This window comes from Lepidochelys kempii, chromosome 5 (assembly GCF_965140285.1).
Source record: "Lepidochelys kempii isolate rLepKem1 chromosome 5, rLepKem1.hap1, whole genome shotgun sequence".
NCBI lineage: Eukaryota > Metazoa > Chordata > Testudines > Cheloniidae > Lepidochelys > Lepidochelys kempii.
Window position 1 is genome coordinate 43,233,639 of NC_136384.1, and position 16,702 is coordinate 43,250,340.

The 16,702-nt window shown below is 38.7% G+C and overlaps 1 protein-coding gene across 2 annotated transcripts in view; it reads left to right on the forward strand.

The window, feature by feature from the left end:
* Positions 1-16,702, forward strand: part of MAST4 (microtubule associated serine/threonine kinase family member 4) — a 452,725-nt gene that overhangs the window by 226,746 nt on the left and 209,277 nt on the right. For both annotated transcript variants that reach the window (XM_073344102.2, XM_073344105.1), the window contains one exon: positions 16,305-16,336. In XM_073344102.2, the coding sequence (XP_073200203.2) occupies positions 16,305-16,336 (32 nt within the window). The remainder of the gene's footprint in view (positions 1-16,304; positions 16,337-16,702) is intronic.

A 16,702-nucleotide genomic window follows, 5' to 3' on the forward strand; every position in this document is an offset into this window, starting at 1 on the left:
GGAGGAGAGAGTAGAGTCACATTATGCTGCATAGCACAGCGTGGAGGGAGGCTTGGAGGTGAACCCAAAGGGGGAGTTACTCAGGAAAGTTGGACCTTGTTAGGGGGACAACAATAATTAATGTAAGCAGAACAGTACATTGATGGTGAGGACAAAGTCTAAGAGTTTAGTACTGATAAAGTTACCAGAAACCCAGTTAATGGATTTGAAGAGGTGCTAGACATAGTCAGAGCCTTCGGCCAGGTAAATGATTTTTATGGAAGCACTGTAGATGAATTAAAGGTGAAATAAAGTGAAGTCAGAGGATGTGCCTGGAGTTGACCAAGGGTTATGGTAATGTAGACAAAAGGAATGAGTGGACTTTGGAGTATTAGAGGAAGAAGTGCTATAACTTGCAAAGAACTTTCTGTGAGGGGAGAAGAGTTGATAATTATACCAGGGCTGTGAATTGGAGAAATGTCAATCATTGAAATGTAGGGCTGGAGGGGACCTCGAGGTCATCTAATCCAGCCCCCTGCACTGAAGCAAGTGTATCTAAACCATCCGTGACAGGTATTTGTCTAAACTGTTCTTAAAAACCTCCAGGGACAGGGATTCCACACCCTCCCTTGGAAACCTATTCCAGTGCGTAACTACCCGTATAGTTAGAAAATTTATCCTAGTACCTAATCTAAAACTCTCTGGCTGCAGATTAAGATCATTACTACTTGTTTTACCCTCAGTGGCCATAGAGAACAACTGATCACTTTATCCTAGCCCTTAACACATTAAAATACTTTTATCAGGTCCCCCCTTGGTCTTCTTTTCTCAAGACTAAACAAGCCCATTTTTTTAACCTTTCCCCATAGGTCAGGTTTTCTAACTGTTTGATCATTTGTGTTGCTCTTTTCTGCACTCTCTCCAGTTTGTCCACATCTTTCTTGCATGTGGTGCCCAGAACTTCACAAAATACTCCAGCTGAGGAGTTCCCAATGCTGAGTAGAGCAGGACAGTTACTTTCTATGTCTTACATCAGACACTTCTGTTCATGTGCTCCCAGGTTGGTGTCATCAGAAAATTTTATAAGCATACTCTCCACTTTTTTTTTTATTAATGAAAATAATGAATGGTACTGGACCCAGGACAATCTCCTGTGTGATTCCATGATGTATTCCCCACTACTGTTTTGATAACTTCTTTTTGAGTACAGTCTTTCAACCAGTTTTGCGCCCAACGTAGAGTAATTTTATTTAAACCACGTTGTTGTTTGCCAATGAGAATGTCATATGGGACAGTGTCAAACCCTCCCCCCTCCCCTGAGCACCTGCAATGTCCCTGGGCCACCCCACCGCTACCCAGAGCACCCATGGTGCCCCTGGGCCGCCCCCTTCCCCAGAGCATCCAAGATTTAGTCGACTATGTAGAATTACAGGACTGGAAGGGACCTCGAGAGGTCATCTAGTCCAGTTCCCTGCACCCATGGCAGGACTAAGTATTATCTAGACCATTCCTGACAGGTGTTTGTCTAACCTACTTTCAAAAATCTCCAATGATGGCGATTCCACAACCTCCCTAGACAATTTATTCCAGTGCTTAACCAACCTGACAGTTAGGAAGCTTTTCCTAATGTCCAGCGTAACCTTCTCTGCTGCAATTTAAGCCCATTGCTTCTTGTATTATCCTCAGAGGTTAAGAACAACAATTCTTCTCCCTCCTTCTTGTAACAACTTTTTATGTACTTGAAAACAGTTATAATGTCCCTTCTCAGTCGTCTTCTCTTTTCAAGACTAAACAAACCCAGTTGTTTCAGTCTTCCCTCATAGGTCATGTTTTCTAGACCTTTAATCATTTTTGTTGCTCTTCTCTGGACTTTTTCCAATTTATCCATATCTTTCCTGAAATGTGGCGCCCAGAACTGGACACAATACTCCAGTTGGGGCCTAATAAGTGTGGAGTAAAGTGGAAGAATTACTTCTCGTGTCTTGCTTACAACACTCCTGCTAATAGAAAAGGAGTACTTGTGGCACCTTAGAGACTAACCAATTTATTTGATCATAAGCTTTCGTGAGTTACAGCTCACTTCATCGGATGCATACTTAGTCTCTAAGGTGCCACAAGTACTCCTTTTCTTTTTGCAAATACAGACTAACACGGCTGTTACTCTGACTCCTGCTAATACATCCCAGAATGCTGTTTGCTTTTTTATATTTTTATTTATTTATTTTTTTTGCAACAGTGTTACACTGTTGATTCATATTTAGCTTGTGGTCCACTATGACCCCCAGATCTCTTTCTGCAGTACTCCTTCTTAGGCAGTCGTTTTCCATTTTGTATGTGTGCAACTGATTCTTTCTAACTGGAGTACTTTGCATTTGCCCTTATTGAATTTCATCCTATTTATTTCAGACCATTTCTCCAGTTTGTCCAGATCATTTTGAATTTTAATCCTATCCTCTGAAGCACTTGCAACCCCTCCCTGCTTGGTATCGTCTGCAAACTCTCTATGCCATTATCTAAATCATTGATGAAGATATTGACAGAACCTGGCCCAGAACTGATCCCTGCAGGACCCTACTCATTATGCCCTTCCAGCATAACTGTGAACCACTGATAACTATTCTCTGGGAATGGGTTTTCAACCAGTTTTGTACCCACCTTATAGTAGCTCTATCTAGGTTGCATTTCCCTAGTTTGTTTTTGAGGCGGTCATGCAAGACAGTATTAAAAGCTTTACTAAAGTCAAGATATACCTGTCTACTGCTTCCCTCCTATCCACAAGGCTTGTTTCCCTGTCAAAGAAAGCTGTGAGGTTGGTTTGACATGGTTTGTTCTTGACAAATCCATGCTGTTACTTATCACATTATTATCTTCTAGATGTTTGCTTAACTGCTTAATTGCTTAATTATTTGCTCCATTATCTTTTTGGGTACAGAAGTTAAGCTGACTGGTCTGTAATTCCCCAGGTTATCCTTATTTCCCTTTTTATAGATTGGTACAATATTTGCCCTTTTCCAGTCTTCTGGAATCTCTCCCATCTTCCATGACTTTTCAAAGATAATCACGAATGGCTCAGATATCCTTTCAGTCAGCTCTCTAAGTATTCTAGGATGCATTTCATCATGCCCTGGTGACCTGAAGACATTTAATTTATTCTTTCCCTATTTTAGCCTCTGCTCCTACATTGTAAGGAGAGTGATCACTTTAGATAAGCTATTACCAGTAGGAGAGTGGGGGTGGGAGGAGGTATTGTTTCATGGTCTCTGTGTATATAATGTCTTCTGCAGTTTCCACAGTATGCATCCGATGAAGTGAGCTGTAGCTCACAAAAGCTTATGCTCAAATAAATTGGTTAGTCTCTAAGGTGCCACAAGTACTCCTTTTCTTTTTGCGAATACAGACTAACATGGCTGTTACTCTGAAACCTGCTCCTACCTCATTTTCACTGGCATTCACTATGTTAGATGTCCAATCACCACCAACCTTCTTAGTGAAAACCTAAACAAAGAAGTCATTAAGCACCTCTGTCATTTCCACATTTTCTGTTCTTGTTTTTCCCCCCTCATTGAGTAATGGGCCTACTCTGTCCTTGGTCATCCTCTTGCTTCTAATGTATTTGTAGAATGTCCTTTATGTCTCTACCTAGTTTGATCTTGTTTTGTGCCTTGGCCTTTCTAATTTTGTCCCTACATACTATTGTTGTTTGTTTATATTCATCCTTTGTAATTTGACCTAGTTTCTACTTTTTGTATGACTCTTTTTTTATTTTTAGAATATTGAAAATCGCCTCGTTAAGCCAGGGTGGCCCCTGCCATACTCCTTATCTTTCCTACATAGTGGGATTGTTTGCTCATGTGCCTTTAATGTCTCTTTGAAAAACTGCCAACTGTTTGCTTCCTGTGGGATCTTACCTACCAACTCTGAGTTTGCTAAAGTTTGCCTTCTTGAAATCCATTGTTTTTATTGTGCTGTTCTCTCTCCTACTGTTCCTTAGAATCATGGACTCTACCATTCCATGATCACTTTCACCCAAGCTGCCTTCCACTTTCACATTCTCAACCAGTTTCTCCCTATTTGTCAACATCAAATCTGGAACTGCCTTTCTCTTAGTTGCTTTCTCCATCTTCTGAAATAAAAAATTGTCTCCAATACATTCCAATAACTTGTTGGATAATCTATGCTCTGCTGTGTTATTTTCCCAACAAATGTCTGAGTAGTTGAAGTCCCTCATCACCACCAAGTCCTGTGCTTTGGATGATTTTGTTAATTGTTTTAAAAAAGCCTCATCTACCTCTTCTTCCTGGTTAGGTGGTCTGTAGTAGACGCCTATCGTGACATCACCCTTGTATTTTTACCCCTTTTATCCTTGCCCAGAGACTTTCAACAAGTCTGTCTCCTATTTCCATCTCAACCTCAGTCCAAGTGTATACATTTTTAATATATAAGGCAACACCTCCTCCCTTGTTTCCCTGCCTGTCCTTCCTGAGCAAGCTGTACCCTTCTATATCAATATTCCAGTCATGCCTATTATCCCACCAAGTTCTGTGATGCCAACTATGTCATAGTTGTGTTTATTTACCCGCATTTTGAGTTCTTCCTGCTTATTCCCCATACTTCTCGCATTAGTATACAGACATCTAAGATACTGATTTGATTTCCCTCCTCCCTCCACAGTTCTGTCTTGTCTCTCCTTTATCCCTGCTAAACAGCCCATGCTCCCCCACCAAATTTCAACCCTTCTCCCAGGTCTCCATGTTTTTGACTTACCTGTGGGCTTTGGTCACCTGCCCCCTTCAACCCTAGTTTAAAGTCCTCCTCAATAGGTTAGCCAGTCTGTACCCAAATATGCTCTTCCCCTTCCTCGATAGTGGGACCCCATCTCTGCTTAGCAGTCCTTCTTCCTGGAACAGAATCCTGTGGTCAAAGAAGCTGGAGCCCACCTGGTGACACCATCCTCGCAGCCAGGCATTCACCTGCAGGATGCATCTGTCTCTGCCTGGGCTTCTACCCTTGACCAGAAGGATCGAAGAGAATACCACCTGTGCTCCCAACTCCTTCTCCCTAACTCTCAGAGCCCTGTAGTCACTTCTGATCTGCTGAGGGTCATACTTCACAGTATCATTTGTACCCACATGGATGGGTACTAGCATGGGGTAGTAGTCAGAGGGCCGGATGATCCTCAGCAATCACTCCGTAACGTCTTGGATACGGGCCCCTGGCAGGCAGCATACCTCCCAGGATGCCATGTCAGAGTGGCAGATGGGTGCCTCCGACCCCCTCAGAAGAGGGACAAGTCATGGAAAGGTCTTGTTCCACAAATTTTTGTTTACTCTTTGTGACCTGTCCATGACTTTTACTAAAAATACCTGTGACTAAAACATAAACTTAATCATGTCTACTGCTTTTCCCATCCACTAAGCCAGTAACCCTATCTGCAAAGCATAATAGAGAAGCCAATGGTGACTAAGAAGAGAGTATTTATGGAGAAAGTGTTTTAGCCATATTTGAGTTTATACTGGGCCATTCAGGAAGGGAGATCAGAGACCCAAAAAAGCGTCCAAAGAGAGGGAAAGTTTGGGTAATTAGTGAATTGGAGGCAAAGCCACATGACCAGGTGAGGCTATCAATGGATAGTGGGGAGAAGAGAAGACCAAGGATGGAGGAGATGAGGATTGTTCCCTCTTCCTAGAACCTAACTGATTCATGGCAGCCATGACAACAATAGTAGTCACCGTTGGATAACTCCTTTGTTCCCTTTGCCTTGTACCTACAGGCTCAAGTTATTGTCATATTTCTTTCTTTTTTTCAGTTCAAAATTATTTGGTATTTTCCTGTTCTTTTTTTTCAGATTTCATTACACAAAGCTAAGGGCCTCTTATTGTGATATGTTGGCTCACTACTCCAACAGTTCCTATCCAGTAGCAGATAGTTTTAGTGATACTATGTACAAATATTATACTGCTTGTCATTCATGTATCATCGAGATTTCTGTGGTTGGTGACTTAGATCATTGAAACATAAATTATATGTACTCTTAAATGTGTTGAATTGAGTTGCACAAGTTTCTTATATATGGTATTAATAAAAATTAGTGCATTAGATATTACAGCATTTAGAACTTTTTGCATATAACAGCACAAAAGATCCTAAGAGGCAGAGTTTCATGCACAAAAGATGCTAAGAGGCAGAGTTTCATGCATAAAAATATAAAAATAAATAATGTGTTTGGTGGTAGATACAAAAATGTTGAGTGAAATATTTTATTTTTTTAAAACATTGTTAATATAATTTAAAAAATTAAAGTAATTTTGATCAGTTTTCACCAGCCTTGCTTATTACATAACTGCACAGTGCCTAAAATTAGAAGCCAAACTTACTTGAAGTGTACTCAGAGATTTTGTTTACTGAAATTTCTCAGTAGATAGCAAATATGAGCAAGAAATGAACAAGGGTAAACCATGGTAAAGGAGAATATGCTGTAGGAATAATAATCTAAAGGACACAATGAAATTGTTATATGTGAAGATGGCAAAGGCAACCATCCAAATAAAAATCAATTTGATGTGGGAGCATGTGGGGTGAGGAGGTGGGAGAGGGACAAGAGAAAGTGTTCAGAAGATTAGTTTCAAAATCTTGAGGTGTTTCAATACGTAATGGTAATAAAGGTTTATTCCAGATGAGCTGCCAGTATAAATTGGGAGCATTAGTAAGTTCCTGAGGATTGCTCTGAAATTTTGTCAGCCTGGAGAAAATATTGATAGTACAGTGTGCTAAATAACACAATCTTCAAACTGAATGTAGGGAGAGAATATTGCAACAAAGATATTGACTTTTAAAAAATCCTTCTTAATCCTAATTCAAGACTGAATGCCGTAACAGTTAGTTACAGGATGCAGTAATATCCACTGAATCTCTTCTATAATTTTCAATAGTTTCTATGACTGGAAATAGACTCCTCTGCTGATGAAATCGGCCTTGGAGCTACAGTATCCACAAAGCATATGTTCTACTTTTCAAGCTAGTGAAAATATTTTAGGATTGTGTTTTCATTTCTAGCTATCCCAAGAATAAGTGCTAGTAACTTTGAGATGTTAAACATATATTGTTCAATAATAAAAGAAACACTGTTGCCTGTAACCTATCATTTGGTACAGAAACTGATTTAAATGATGGGAGGATAGCTAATGTGACGCCAATTTTTAAAATGGACTCCAGAGGTGATCCCGGCAATTATGGTAAGCCTGACTTCAAAACTGGGCAAAGTGGTTGAAACTGTTGTAAAGAACAAAATTTTCAGACACATAGATGAACATAATCTATAGGGAAAGAGTCAACATGTTTTTTGTAAAGGAAAATCATGCCTCACCAATCTGCTAGAATTCTTTGAGGGGATCAACAAGCATGTGGACAAAGGGGGATCCAGTGGATATAGTATATTTAGATTTTCAGAAAGCCTTTGACAAGGTCCGTCACCAAAGGCTCTTAAGCAAAGTAAGCTGTCATGGGATAAGAGAGAAGGTTCTCTCATGGATTGATAACTGGTTAAAAGATGGGGAACAAAGGGTAGGAATAAATGGTCAGTTTTCAGAATGGAGAGCGGTGTAAATAGTGGTATCCGCCGGGGTCTGTAATGGGACCAGTCCTATTCAACATATTCATAAATGATGGAAAAAGGGGTAAACAGTGAGGTGGCAAAATTTGCGGATGATACAAAACTACTCAAGATAGTTAAGTCCCAGGCAGACTGCAAAGAGCTACAAAAGGAACTCTCAAAACTGGTTGACTGGGCAATGAAATGTCATGTAAAATTCAATGTTGATAAATGCAAAGTAATGCACATTAGAAAACATAGTCTAATGTTTATATGTATGAACTATATATATAAAATGATGGGGTCTAAATTAGCTGTGACCACTCAAGAAAGAGATCTTGGAGTCATTGTGGATAGTTCTCTGAAAACATCCACTCCATGTGCAGCAGCAGTCAAAAAAAGCTAACAGAATGTTGGGAATCATTAAGAAAGAGAGAGATAATAAGACAGAAAATATCATATTGCCTATTTGTAAATACTTGGTACACCCACATCTTGAATACTGCGTGCAGATGTGGTCGCCCCATCTCAAAAAAGATATATTGGACTTAGAAAAGGTTCAGAAAAGGGCAACAAAAATGATTAGGGGTATGAAACGGCTGCCGTATGAGGAGAGATTAATAAGTCTGGGACTTTTCAGCTTGGAAAAGAGATGACTAAGGGGGGAAATATGATGGAGGTCTATAAAATCATGACTGATGTGGAGAAAGTAAGTAAGAAAGAGTTATTTACTCCTTCTCATAACACAAGAATTAGGGGCCACCAAATGAAATTAATAGGCAGCAGGTTTAAAACGAACAAAAGGAAGTATTTTTTCTACACAACGCACAGTCAACCTGTGGAACTCCTTGCCAGAGGATGTTATGAAGGCCAAGACTATAACAGGGTTCAAAAAAGAACTAGATATATTCATGGAGGATAGGACCATCAATGGCTATTAGCTCGGATGGGCAGGGATGGCGTCCCTAGCTTCTGTTTACCAGAAGCTGGTTATGGGCGACAGGGATGGATCACTTGATGATTACTGGTTCTGTTAATTCCCTCTGGAGCACGTGGCATTGGCCATTGTTGGAAGACAGGATACTGGGATAGTTGGACCCAGTATGGCCATTCTTACGTTCTAATATCACCAGCTGTTGGGACCTGAACTGAGATCCTAAGGTCTTAAGTGAAAAATGGTAAAGCTAAGGCTGCAGATGCGTAAATTACTAATGTGATCATACCATAATAATGAGAGAGGCTAGACTATCTGGTTGGTAAGCTAGTACTGTGGTAGACTATCTTAAATACATTACAGACATGTATTCATGGCAAAGGACTAATGTTTATGATGTGCAGTTCTGCCTGTTAAGGGGAAGAATCTCTTCAAGGAACCTTTGTAGTTCAAAAAGTATTTTAAATAAGAACCAGGATATTCAGAGCTAAGGTTACATTTAACCAGGTGTGTAAAAGCAGCAGAAAGAAGATACAGATTGGCAGGAGTGGGGGTTTGCTATGTCGTCTTCATCACTATAGAAAACCCCCACTGTTGCTGGGGAGCTGATAAACGTGGCTGGTAGCATCCGGTGGGGCCCCTGGAGCAGCCCAGCTATATGTACAACAAATGAAATAGAAACCACTTGCTCACCCAGGTGTGGGTTAGGCAGTGCTAAGGTGTCTAGTTTCCATCCACCAGCAAGTGTGGAAAATGGGCTGGGGGTAGGGTGAAAAAGAATAGATATGGGTGAGAGAGAGGAACCTGAGCTGCAATGTTTCCACATGCTTGGCAGTGGAGAGTGAGAAAGCTGTTACCGGGAGCTTGCACAGCTGTGTTTTAATGGGAAATGTATGGTGCATTTGGAAATGCCCATATGAGTTTGTCCTTATGTGTTCCTCCATCATCCCCTCCTTCATACGAAAAGCCCAGAAAAACCAGGTATTTATCTGAAAGTTGATGGAAGTTTTTTTCCAAACCTAAAGCACTGAAAAACAATACTAGTGTTCCTATGTTTGTTCAGCTGCACAGTTGTACAAGCAGCTGGGATTTTATGTCTTGCATGAATTTTTCCGAGTGAACTATAGTGCTCTTAAATTATAAGGATGAGAATGTTTGTTTGAGTTTGGTAGTAGCTGGAATCTATGTGAGATTGGTGTTTTCAAACATTTCTCAGACAATGTGTTTACTCTGCTCTACCGGTCATGCAGTGATATGGTACATTGCCAATGGGTGAAATAGACTGTGCAACAGGAGGTCAGAATGGAGCATGGATTTTCTAACACAGCGTGTTAGATGAAATGATTTTGTGTACTTTGAAGTGGAAAATTCAATCAGAATTTTCCACACTTTTTAGTTAAAGAAACACGGTTATTTATTGATAAAAGTCACACTGAGAAAATATAGAATGCAGCATAGTAGGCATCAAATCTAACTATTATTCCTGGTCATAGTAATTATTTTCTCCTGCATTTTCCTAAGAGGTCTTTTAAAAAACAAAAAGACAAAATGGCTATAAAGTGTCTAGAGTACACATCAGGATATACTGTATTCATGTTGGTATGAAAATACTATTTTTTGATGGGGCTATTCTTTAGAGTTGGAAAGGCTTTTATATTTTATTAATATCAGTAGTCACTATTCAAGTAACCAGCACTTAACTGTACTCATAAAGTAGTAGAGTTTGGATAGCATAGGCTGCTATCAACTGTGAACTTAGGATGGAGTATGAAGTTAGTTAGTAATGTATCTACTGGTCAACTGAGAAATGGTTTATAGATAAAATCATTGAGAATTGTACCAATTACTTTCAGTTTCATTCAATATTTCAATATTAATTTCTTCCATGGGTATGAATTGGATACTTGCCCTCAAAAGTGTGCTTACACTAGGTTTAAAATACCCATGTATCTAACATGGAATAAATTTTATTAAAAAAAAAAAAAAGGCAGTTTAAGTTTGCACACTTGTACAAAGTAAATGGTGCCCTGAGTCTTGGAATGTGGGTGTTTTGGCTTCCAAATGCCAAATACCAGCACACCAGGACTCGCTGAAAGCACAGGTTTGAATCCTAGCAGGGTCAACCTTTTATCCTTCCAAGGTAGTGGTTGTACTTAGTCTCTAAAAATGGAGGAAACAACTAATTCCAGCGGTATTCTTCTTTTAAACAGCAGAGCATATCTATGGCCAGCAGCGTTTTTAAATTGCTGCTGCTGCTGTCTGAACAATTAAGAGCTTCCAGAGTAGCAGCCGTGTTAGTCTGTATTGGCAAAAAGAAAAGGAGTGCTTGTGGCACCTTAGAGACTAACCAATTTATTTGAGCATAAGCTTTTGTGAGCTACAGCTCACTTTAGCCAACGTTAGGTTGAAATCTAAAGAAGTATTTGGTCTGGCTACAGAACACGACCTGCTCTTTTCTTCATCTTCTGTGCATTTGCTCCCATGACTTTAACAATGAAAATCCATTTTTAGGGACATCTTTTAGGCAATATAATTCATAACAGGTAAATTCAGTGCTCTTCTTGTTGCTGAATCTTACAACAAACTGGCCGCTGGAGAGATGTGAGACAACATATAGTGTATCTACTACTAGACCAGACCTTTTCTGCTTGCGCAAAGCATTATTCCAAAATACAGAATCCTCTTGCTCCATAGGGATTCAAACACTAAGAAACTTTGTAAACATATGGTAGGCAAAGTAAAACAAATCTAACTGTCAACTCTTTACATAATTTGATTAGTCTATTATAAATCTTAATATTGCCACAGTATCTTGTTAATCTATGGTAGAACACTTAATGACTGTTTAAATCAGTTCCATGTTGTGTGTGACAGAGCCACTGATTTTTTTTCATTCTATATTGTGTTTTTTTATATATGTTTTCTTTAAAGTGTCCTCCCCATCCACTTAATTTGCCTGTACATTGATGATAATGTCAAGGTTTAAGCAGACTTCTGGGTATTCCCTTCACAGCACATTTCAATACCCCTGGAGTTGATCCACTGATAGATTTCTGCCCTGAAAAAGACTGTCAGCAGTCACTATAGCAAAATAACTGTGGGGAGGTTAGTTTAAAAAACAAAAATGAATTGTATTGTCAAGTGCCTGACGTCAGCCTAGATAACCCAAGAGGCTTCTTCAGGTTAAATCTGAGTTTAAGTGGCTCTTTCCTTCAATTTATATGCATCCTACTGAAATCTGCAGTAGACCCCTATTGATGTACATTGAAGTTGATTCACTGGTTGCATTGATTTCTTAGCATTAGGTGAGAGGAGAAAGTTGAAACATAATGTAATATTGTTTATAAATTCAAGGGCTCAGTTTAGATGTTTAAATGCCCTGGCACCCTTTTTCAGGAGGACTCACCATGGAAAATTGTTGGTGCTACCTATAGGTGAAAAGGAAAAATGGTAAACATAAGATTATTATTTTTTATATGTAAGCCATGGAAGCGGTTGGTATTTAAGTTGCAGAATAATTATGTAATGAAACTGCTTGTAACCAGGTGCCTTTTGGTGTACTCTGTGTGTACACACACATTAAACAAAGTCACCAACTAACCGAATGACCATATCTTAATGAGATGCAAGAAGCTGGAGACCTTCAGATCTAAGGCAGCAAATTATAGACGGTAAATAGCAGTATTGTTTTTTCTCATGTTATTTCTTCATGTTTTTTAAAAAATAGTGAATTATTGATATTTACTTGAAAGATTTCCTTTATGAAGCTTTTTATGGACAGCTGAAAAATCTCTTAAGATCAGGCTTCTGAATATATGAAAGCCTTGCAACTATTGAAAGATGAAGCTGATTTTACTGTGGTTCTAAAAGGTACCCAGTATCCACAACATTCGCTCACTCTTTAGCAGCTTATGAACACTGTAGGTTTTATTGATTCCTGAGAATGGGATTCAGCAACATGCAATAAAAGTCGATGGCACCTTTCCCCTTCCATATAGGGGTGTGTAGATCAATATTTGAATTTACTGTAATTTACCGGTAATAGGTAGAAGAACTGAAAGAATTGCTGTGTTTTCTGGGTCACAGCTGTGGTGTATATCCTTTTTATTTAAAAACTCTGTTGTAGGTCAAAGTCTTTCCCCTACTAAATGGAAACATAGTTAGTAGTAGAGTTGATACGCCTTATTTATCAATGGGCTTTAAAAGACTGGACACCTACAGGCTGCTGTGTGAATTAAAATTGTACTGGCTGACCTAAATTTCGTAAGACCTGAAGGACAGCGGCACGTACTGAATTTCTGAATATTTTGTAAGTTATAAACCCAAAAAGCTTCTGTGGTTTTGAAGACATGTTACTAAAAATAAAATGCTCACTGTATTGTGACAGTTCACTGACTAATGATTAGCTTAATTAAATCATGTACACACAGTCCTTATTGTAACTTCAATGTAATTTAGCAAAGGCTTGTACGTATCTCCCAAACCTGAGACCCAACTTAATATATTTGTAGGTTTGCAGACAACAGACTTAAGGCAGAAAGGACATTACATAGTTGGGACAAGATTCTCTTGTTTGTGAAGTGGCGTAAAGCAACCTTAATGCCAGCTTAAAGAGAAAACAAAGATATATAGTGAGGTCATCTATCTCTAAACCTAGACCACCCCTGACAAACATCTCTCAGGGATGGTCTAGGTATATTTAATCCTGCCTCAGCACAGAGGGATGAACTAGATTACCTGTCAAGATCCCTTCTGCCCTATATTTCTACTTCTTGGTGATCCTTGACTGCTGGAATGTTTTTTCGGGCCATAGGCACCCATCGTGAAGTAGAGCTTTTGTGTTGATTTGTCCCGGAGGTGTATGAACTCAGGACCATAGAGACTCAAAGTTTGGCTTGAAGCCACCTTGGTGCAACCTGCATCCCCGAGTCCTGCACTGGGCACAGCTCATCTGAACTGGAACACCCACCCATGAAAACCTGGCCCTTGATTTTACACTTAATGAAGATCCTCTCTTAAACAACAATTTTTAGTGCCTGGGAATCATAAGCCAACTTTATGGCCTTTTTAATGCAACTGAGATTCGAACCCACAGTTCCAAAGTTAAAGATTAGCATGTTTCCAGTATGCCTTGTTAAGCTTTTTTCCCCACTATATACTAAAAGCTGTATAATTCAGTCATACTTAGTCTCTTCAGTTTGTGAAATAACAGCTTTTCAGATGCATAGGAACAAAATGCCCCTTTTCCTAAGTCTTAGAATAAGGGCATGTCTACATTAGGGATATTTTCCCTGGGATGTATCTACACCAGTGTAAACAATGTACTGCACCGGGGTAGAGGAAGGATTGAACTGCAGAAATTTACCTGGAGTAAGACGGTCTATGCTAATACATTGATTAAGGAATTTTGTATCCTGATGCAAAAATCCCTAATGTAGAAAAGCCACAAGTGATGTGAGACATGTCTAAGAGCTATAAACTGCGAGCCTTTCATGTACTTAGTGATAGTGCAAACCATAAATTGGATGATGACTTGCAGTGAAGTTTTCTATTTTGGAGGTACTCAAGCCTGTGATAAATGTGAGAGAACTGACCTGGCATTTGGATGTCAACACTATGGTATATAGGGAAAATGTGACGATACAGACATTGTCTAAAAAGGAAGTTTGTTTTATTTATTCATTTATTTTTGGTTAGCTGCTTATTGGTGTTGCCATGCTTTTTTATTTTAAAATCATGCTTAAAAAGTGATATTTGCGCTGCTTTGCTTCAAATGAGATCTGTGTGCGTAAAAATAACTTGGGTGTGAAATTTACTTTGTAAAAGCTGCCAACATCTTTTAGTACATCTTTACCCTCTACTAGTTATCCTTAGTGATTTATCTGACATGGAGCTTCTCCAGTAATTACAAGGCAGTATAGCAGGAGTGCCCAAAGCACAGCCAAAGGACCAAATGCAGCTGTACCTGCATACAACACTGATCACCTGCAATTTTGTTACTAATAATGACAAACTCGGGGAAAAAAATCTGTTCATCTACCAAGAAAGATCCAAGTATAAGGGATTGATTTGGTATACTTGTTAAGAGTGTGTTAAATTAGAAGCAGTTTCTGGACCCTTGACAAGATATAAATGCGATCTTTGCTCACAAAATGTGAATAGCCCTTAATATTCTGCCTTTTTGAGCATATGCATTATGACTCTTAATTACATTATGTCCACAGGTCCCCTGCCTCATTTACTGCACAAGATGGATGGTGCTCAGAAATGAAACAGTTTGATATTTTAGTGGCCCCTGCCTTATTCACTGTACACCATCTAAAGTCTGCAAAGAATATAGAAGTATTCATTTCTTCGTGGTCCTTTCTAGGGTGACTGAGTGAGCCATTTTTATCCATTTATTTTTTTTTAACACGTTCATATGCATTATCTAGTCAGAGGGTGCACATGCATTTTATGCACTGTGTAGAATCTTATTTTTCTGATGCTTTTTTAAGAGAGAAAATTCTAACATCTCACCTTCTAGCTAGTTTGGTTTGGTAATGTAAATTAACTATACATCCATTAGATGTGTAAAAACAGTATGCTAGGTGTGATTAAATAGGAGATACACGTATAAAATTATTCTAAACCAGGGTGATTAAAAATATTCACCTCACAGGCCTTCACAACCCAGTAACACAGCCAGATCTTCTGTTCTGTTCTGTTGTCTTTGAAATCAAAGTATCTGCCTAGAGAACATCTAGTACTGTGTATCTCATAGGTCAGATGAGTGCCCATTCATTTAAATGCAGGCTGTATTCCCATCTGAACAAGATTACAAAGAAGACTTCACGAATGTAGTTTTGAGAAAATAATTGGAATGGCAGAAATAGAGGGAGGTGAATGAGGGGTACCAAAGTGTAACAAGATATGGGTGTGTGTGGTGGGGCTTGGAAATTGGAAAGCAGAAAATGGAAATTACATAATTTATCTGATATTAGCTATCCCACTTCTAGGCATATATCATGCATCGTTTAGATGGACAGAACTTGGTGGGTCTTCTAGCTGTCTTCTATCCGAAATACTAATTGAAAATATATCAGCTATATTGAAAATATAGTAACTTCTCACTAATTCTCATATAGCTAATACACAATCAGAACAATTCTCGCCTAATGGCAGTTTCACCCTACTTCTCAGCAAAAGTTTTGTGTTAAAAAAAAAAAAGTGTATTGTGGTGCTTTGTATTAAGACTTCATAAAATGATGTACTCCAGAACATTGTATGAGCATATAATGAAGTAGTGTAACCGGTCAAGCTATGCTTGTCAAAATAAATGAACAATGTCCATGTTGTGATGTAAGATCCTTGATATTTGTGACTGATTCCTTGGAGCCTGACCTTGTCAGGTGCTGAATATCCTCAACTATTTTTGCACACAGTAGGTGTTACGGAAGATTAGCATATAGCAGAACTGGGCCCTTGCTAATTTTACTTTCTTTAAAAATCCCCAGTGAATCTGGCTGTTAGGTTATTCTGTTTGAAATATGATCTGAGAACATTTCTGTCACAGATTCTATTGAACATTCCCAAAGATAAACCTAAAGAAAATCAGAGTTTGAAATAACAGTATGAAGCAGACCATGAAAGAAGATTTATACAAAATTTGTATAATCCTTTATTATATTCAAAACATATCTGCGTTGTCTGTGTACAGTATTGTTGAGATTGAAGAATTATGGAACTTAATTTTAAAAAATGGATATTTCCAACTGCATTATTTTGATTTCAAATGTAATGTGATCTTTTTTCATTTTACAGAAGGAGCTGAGTCTTCCAAGAAGAGGAAGTTTGTAAGTAGCTAAAGTTCCTTCCATTGTGCTCACTGCACAGTATGTGGTTTGACAGTTCTTCGATATGTCTATTCTTTTTTCAGTGGGAGATGGAATGAAGGTTAAATGTGGCAGTTGATTGGCCTTACAATACACACACAGAAAATTGAGATTATAAATGAATACCCATGGGTCGATATGCTGTGTTCTGAAGATTTATACTGGTGTGGCCTGTTATGAAAGAGGCTATTGTGAAAGACTTTGAAGGTTTATGCTGAGGTTATTAATAAAATAAGTGTTCCTTATGTTATGTTACATTATTTTAATTCAGATTTTTGTTGTTGTAACCAAGCAAATATTTGCTTTTCTCATGAACAGTGCAACCTA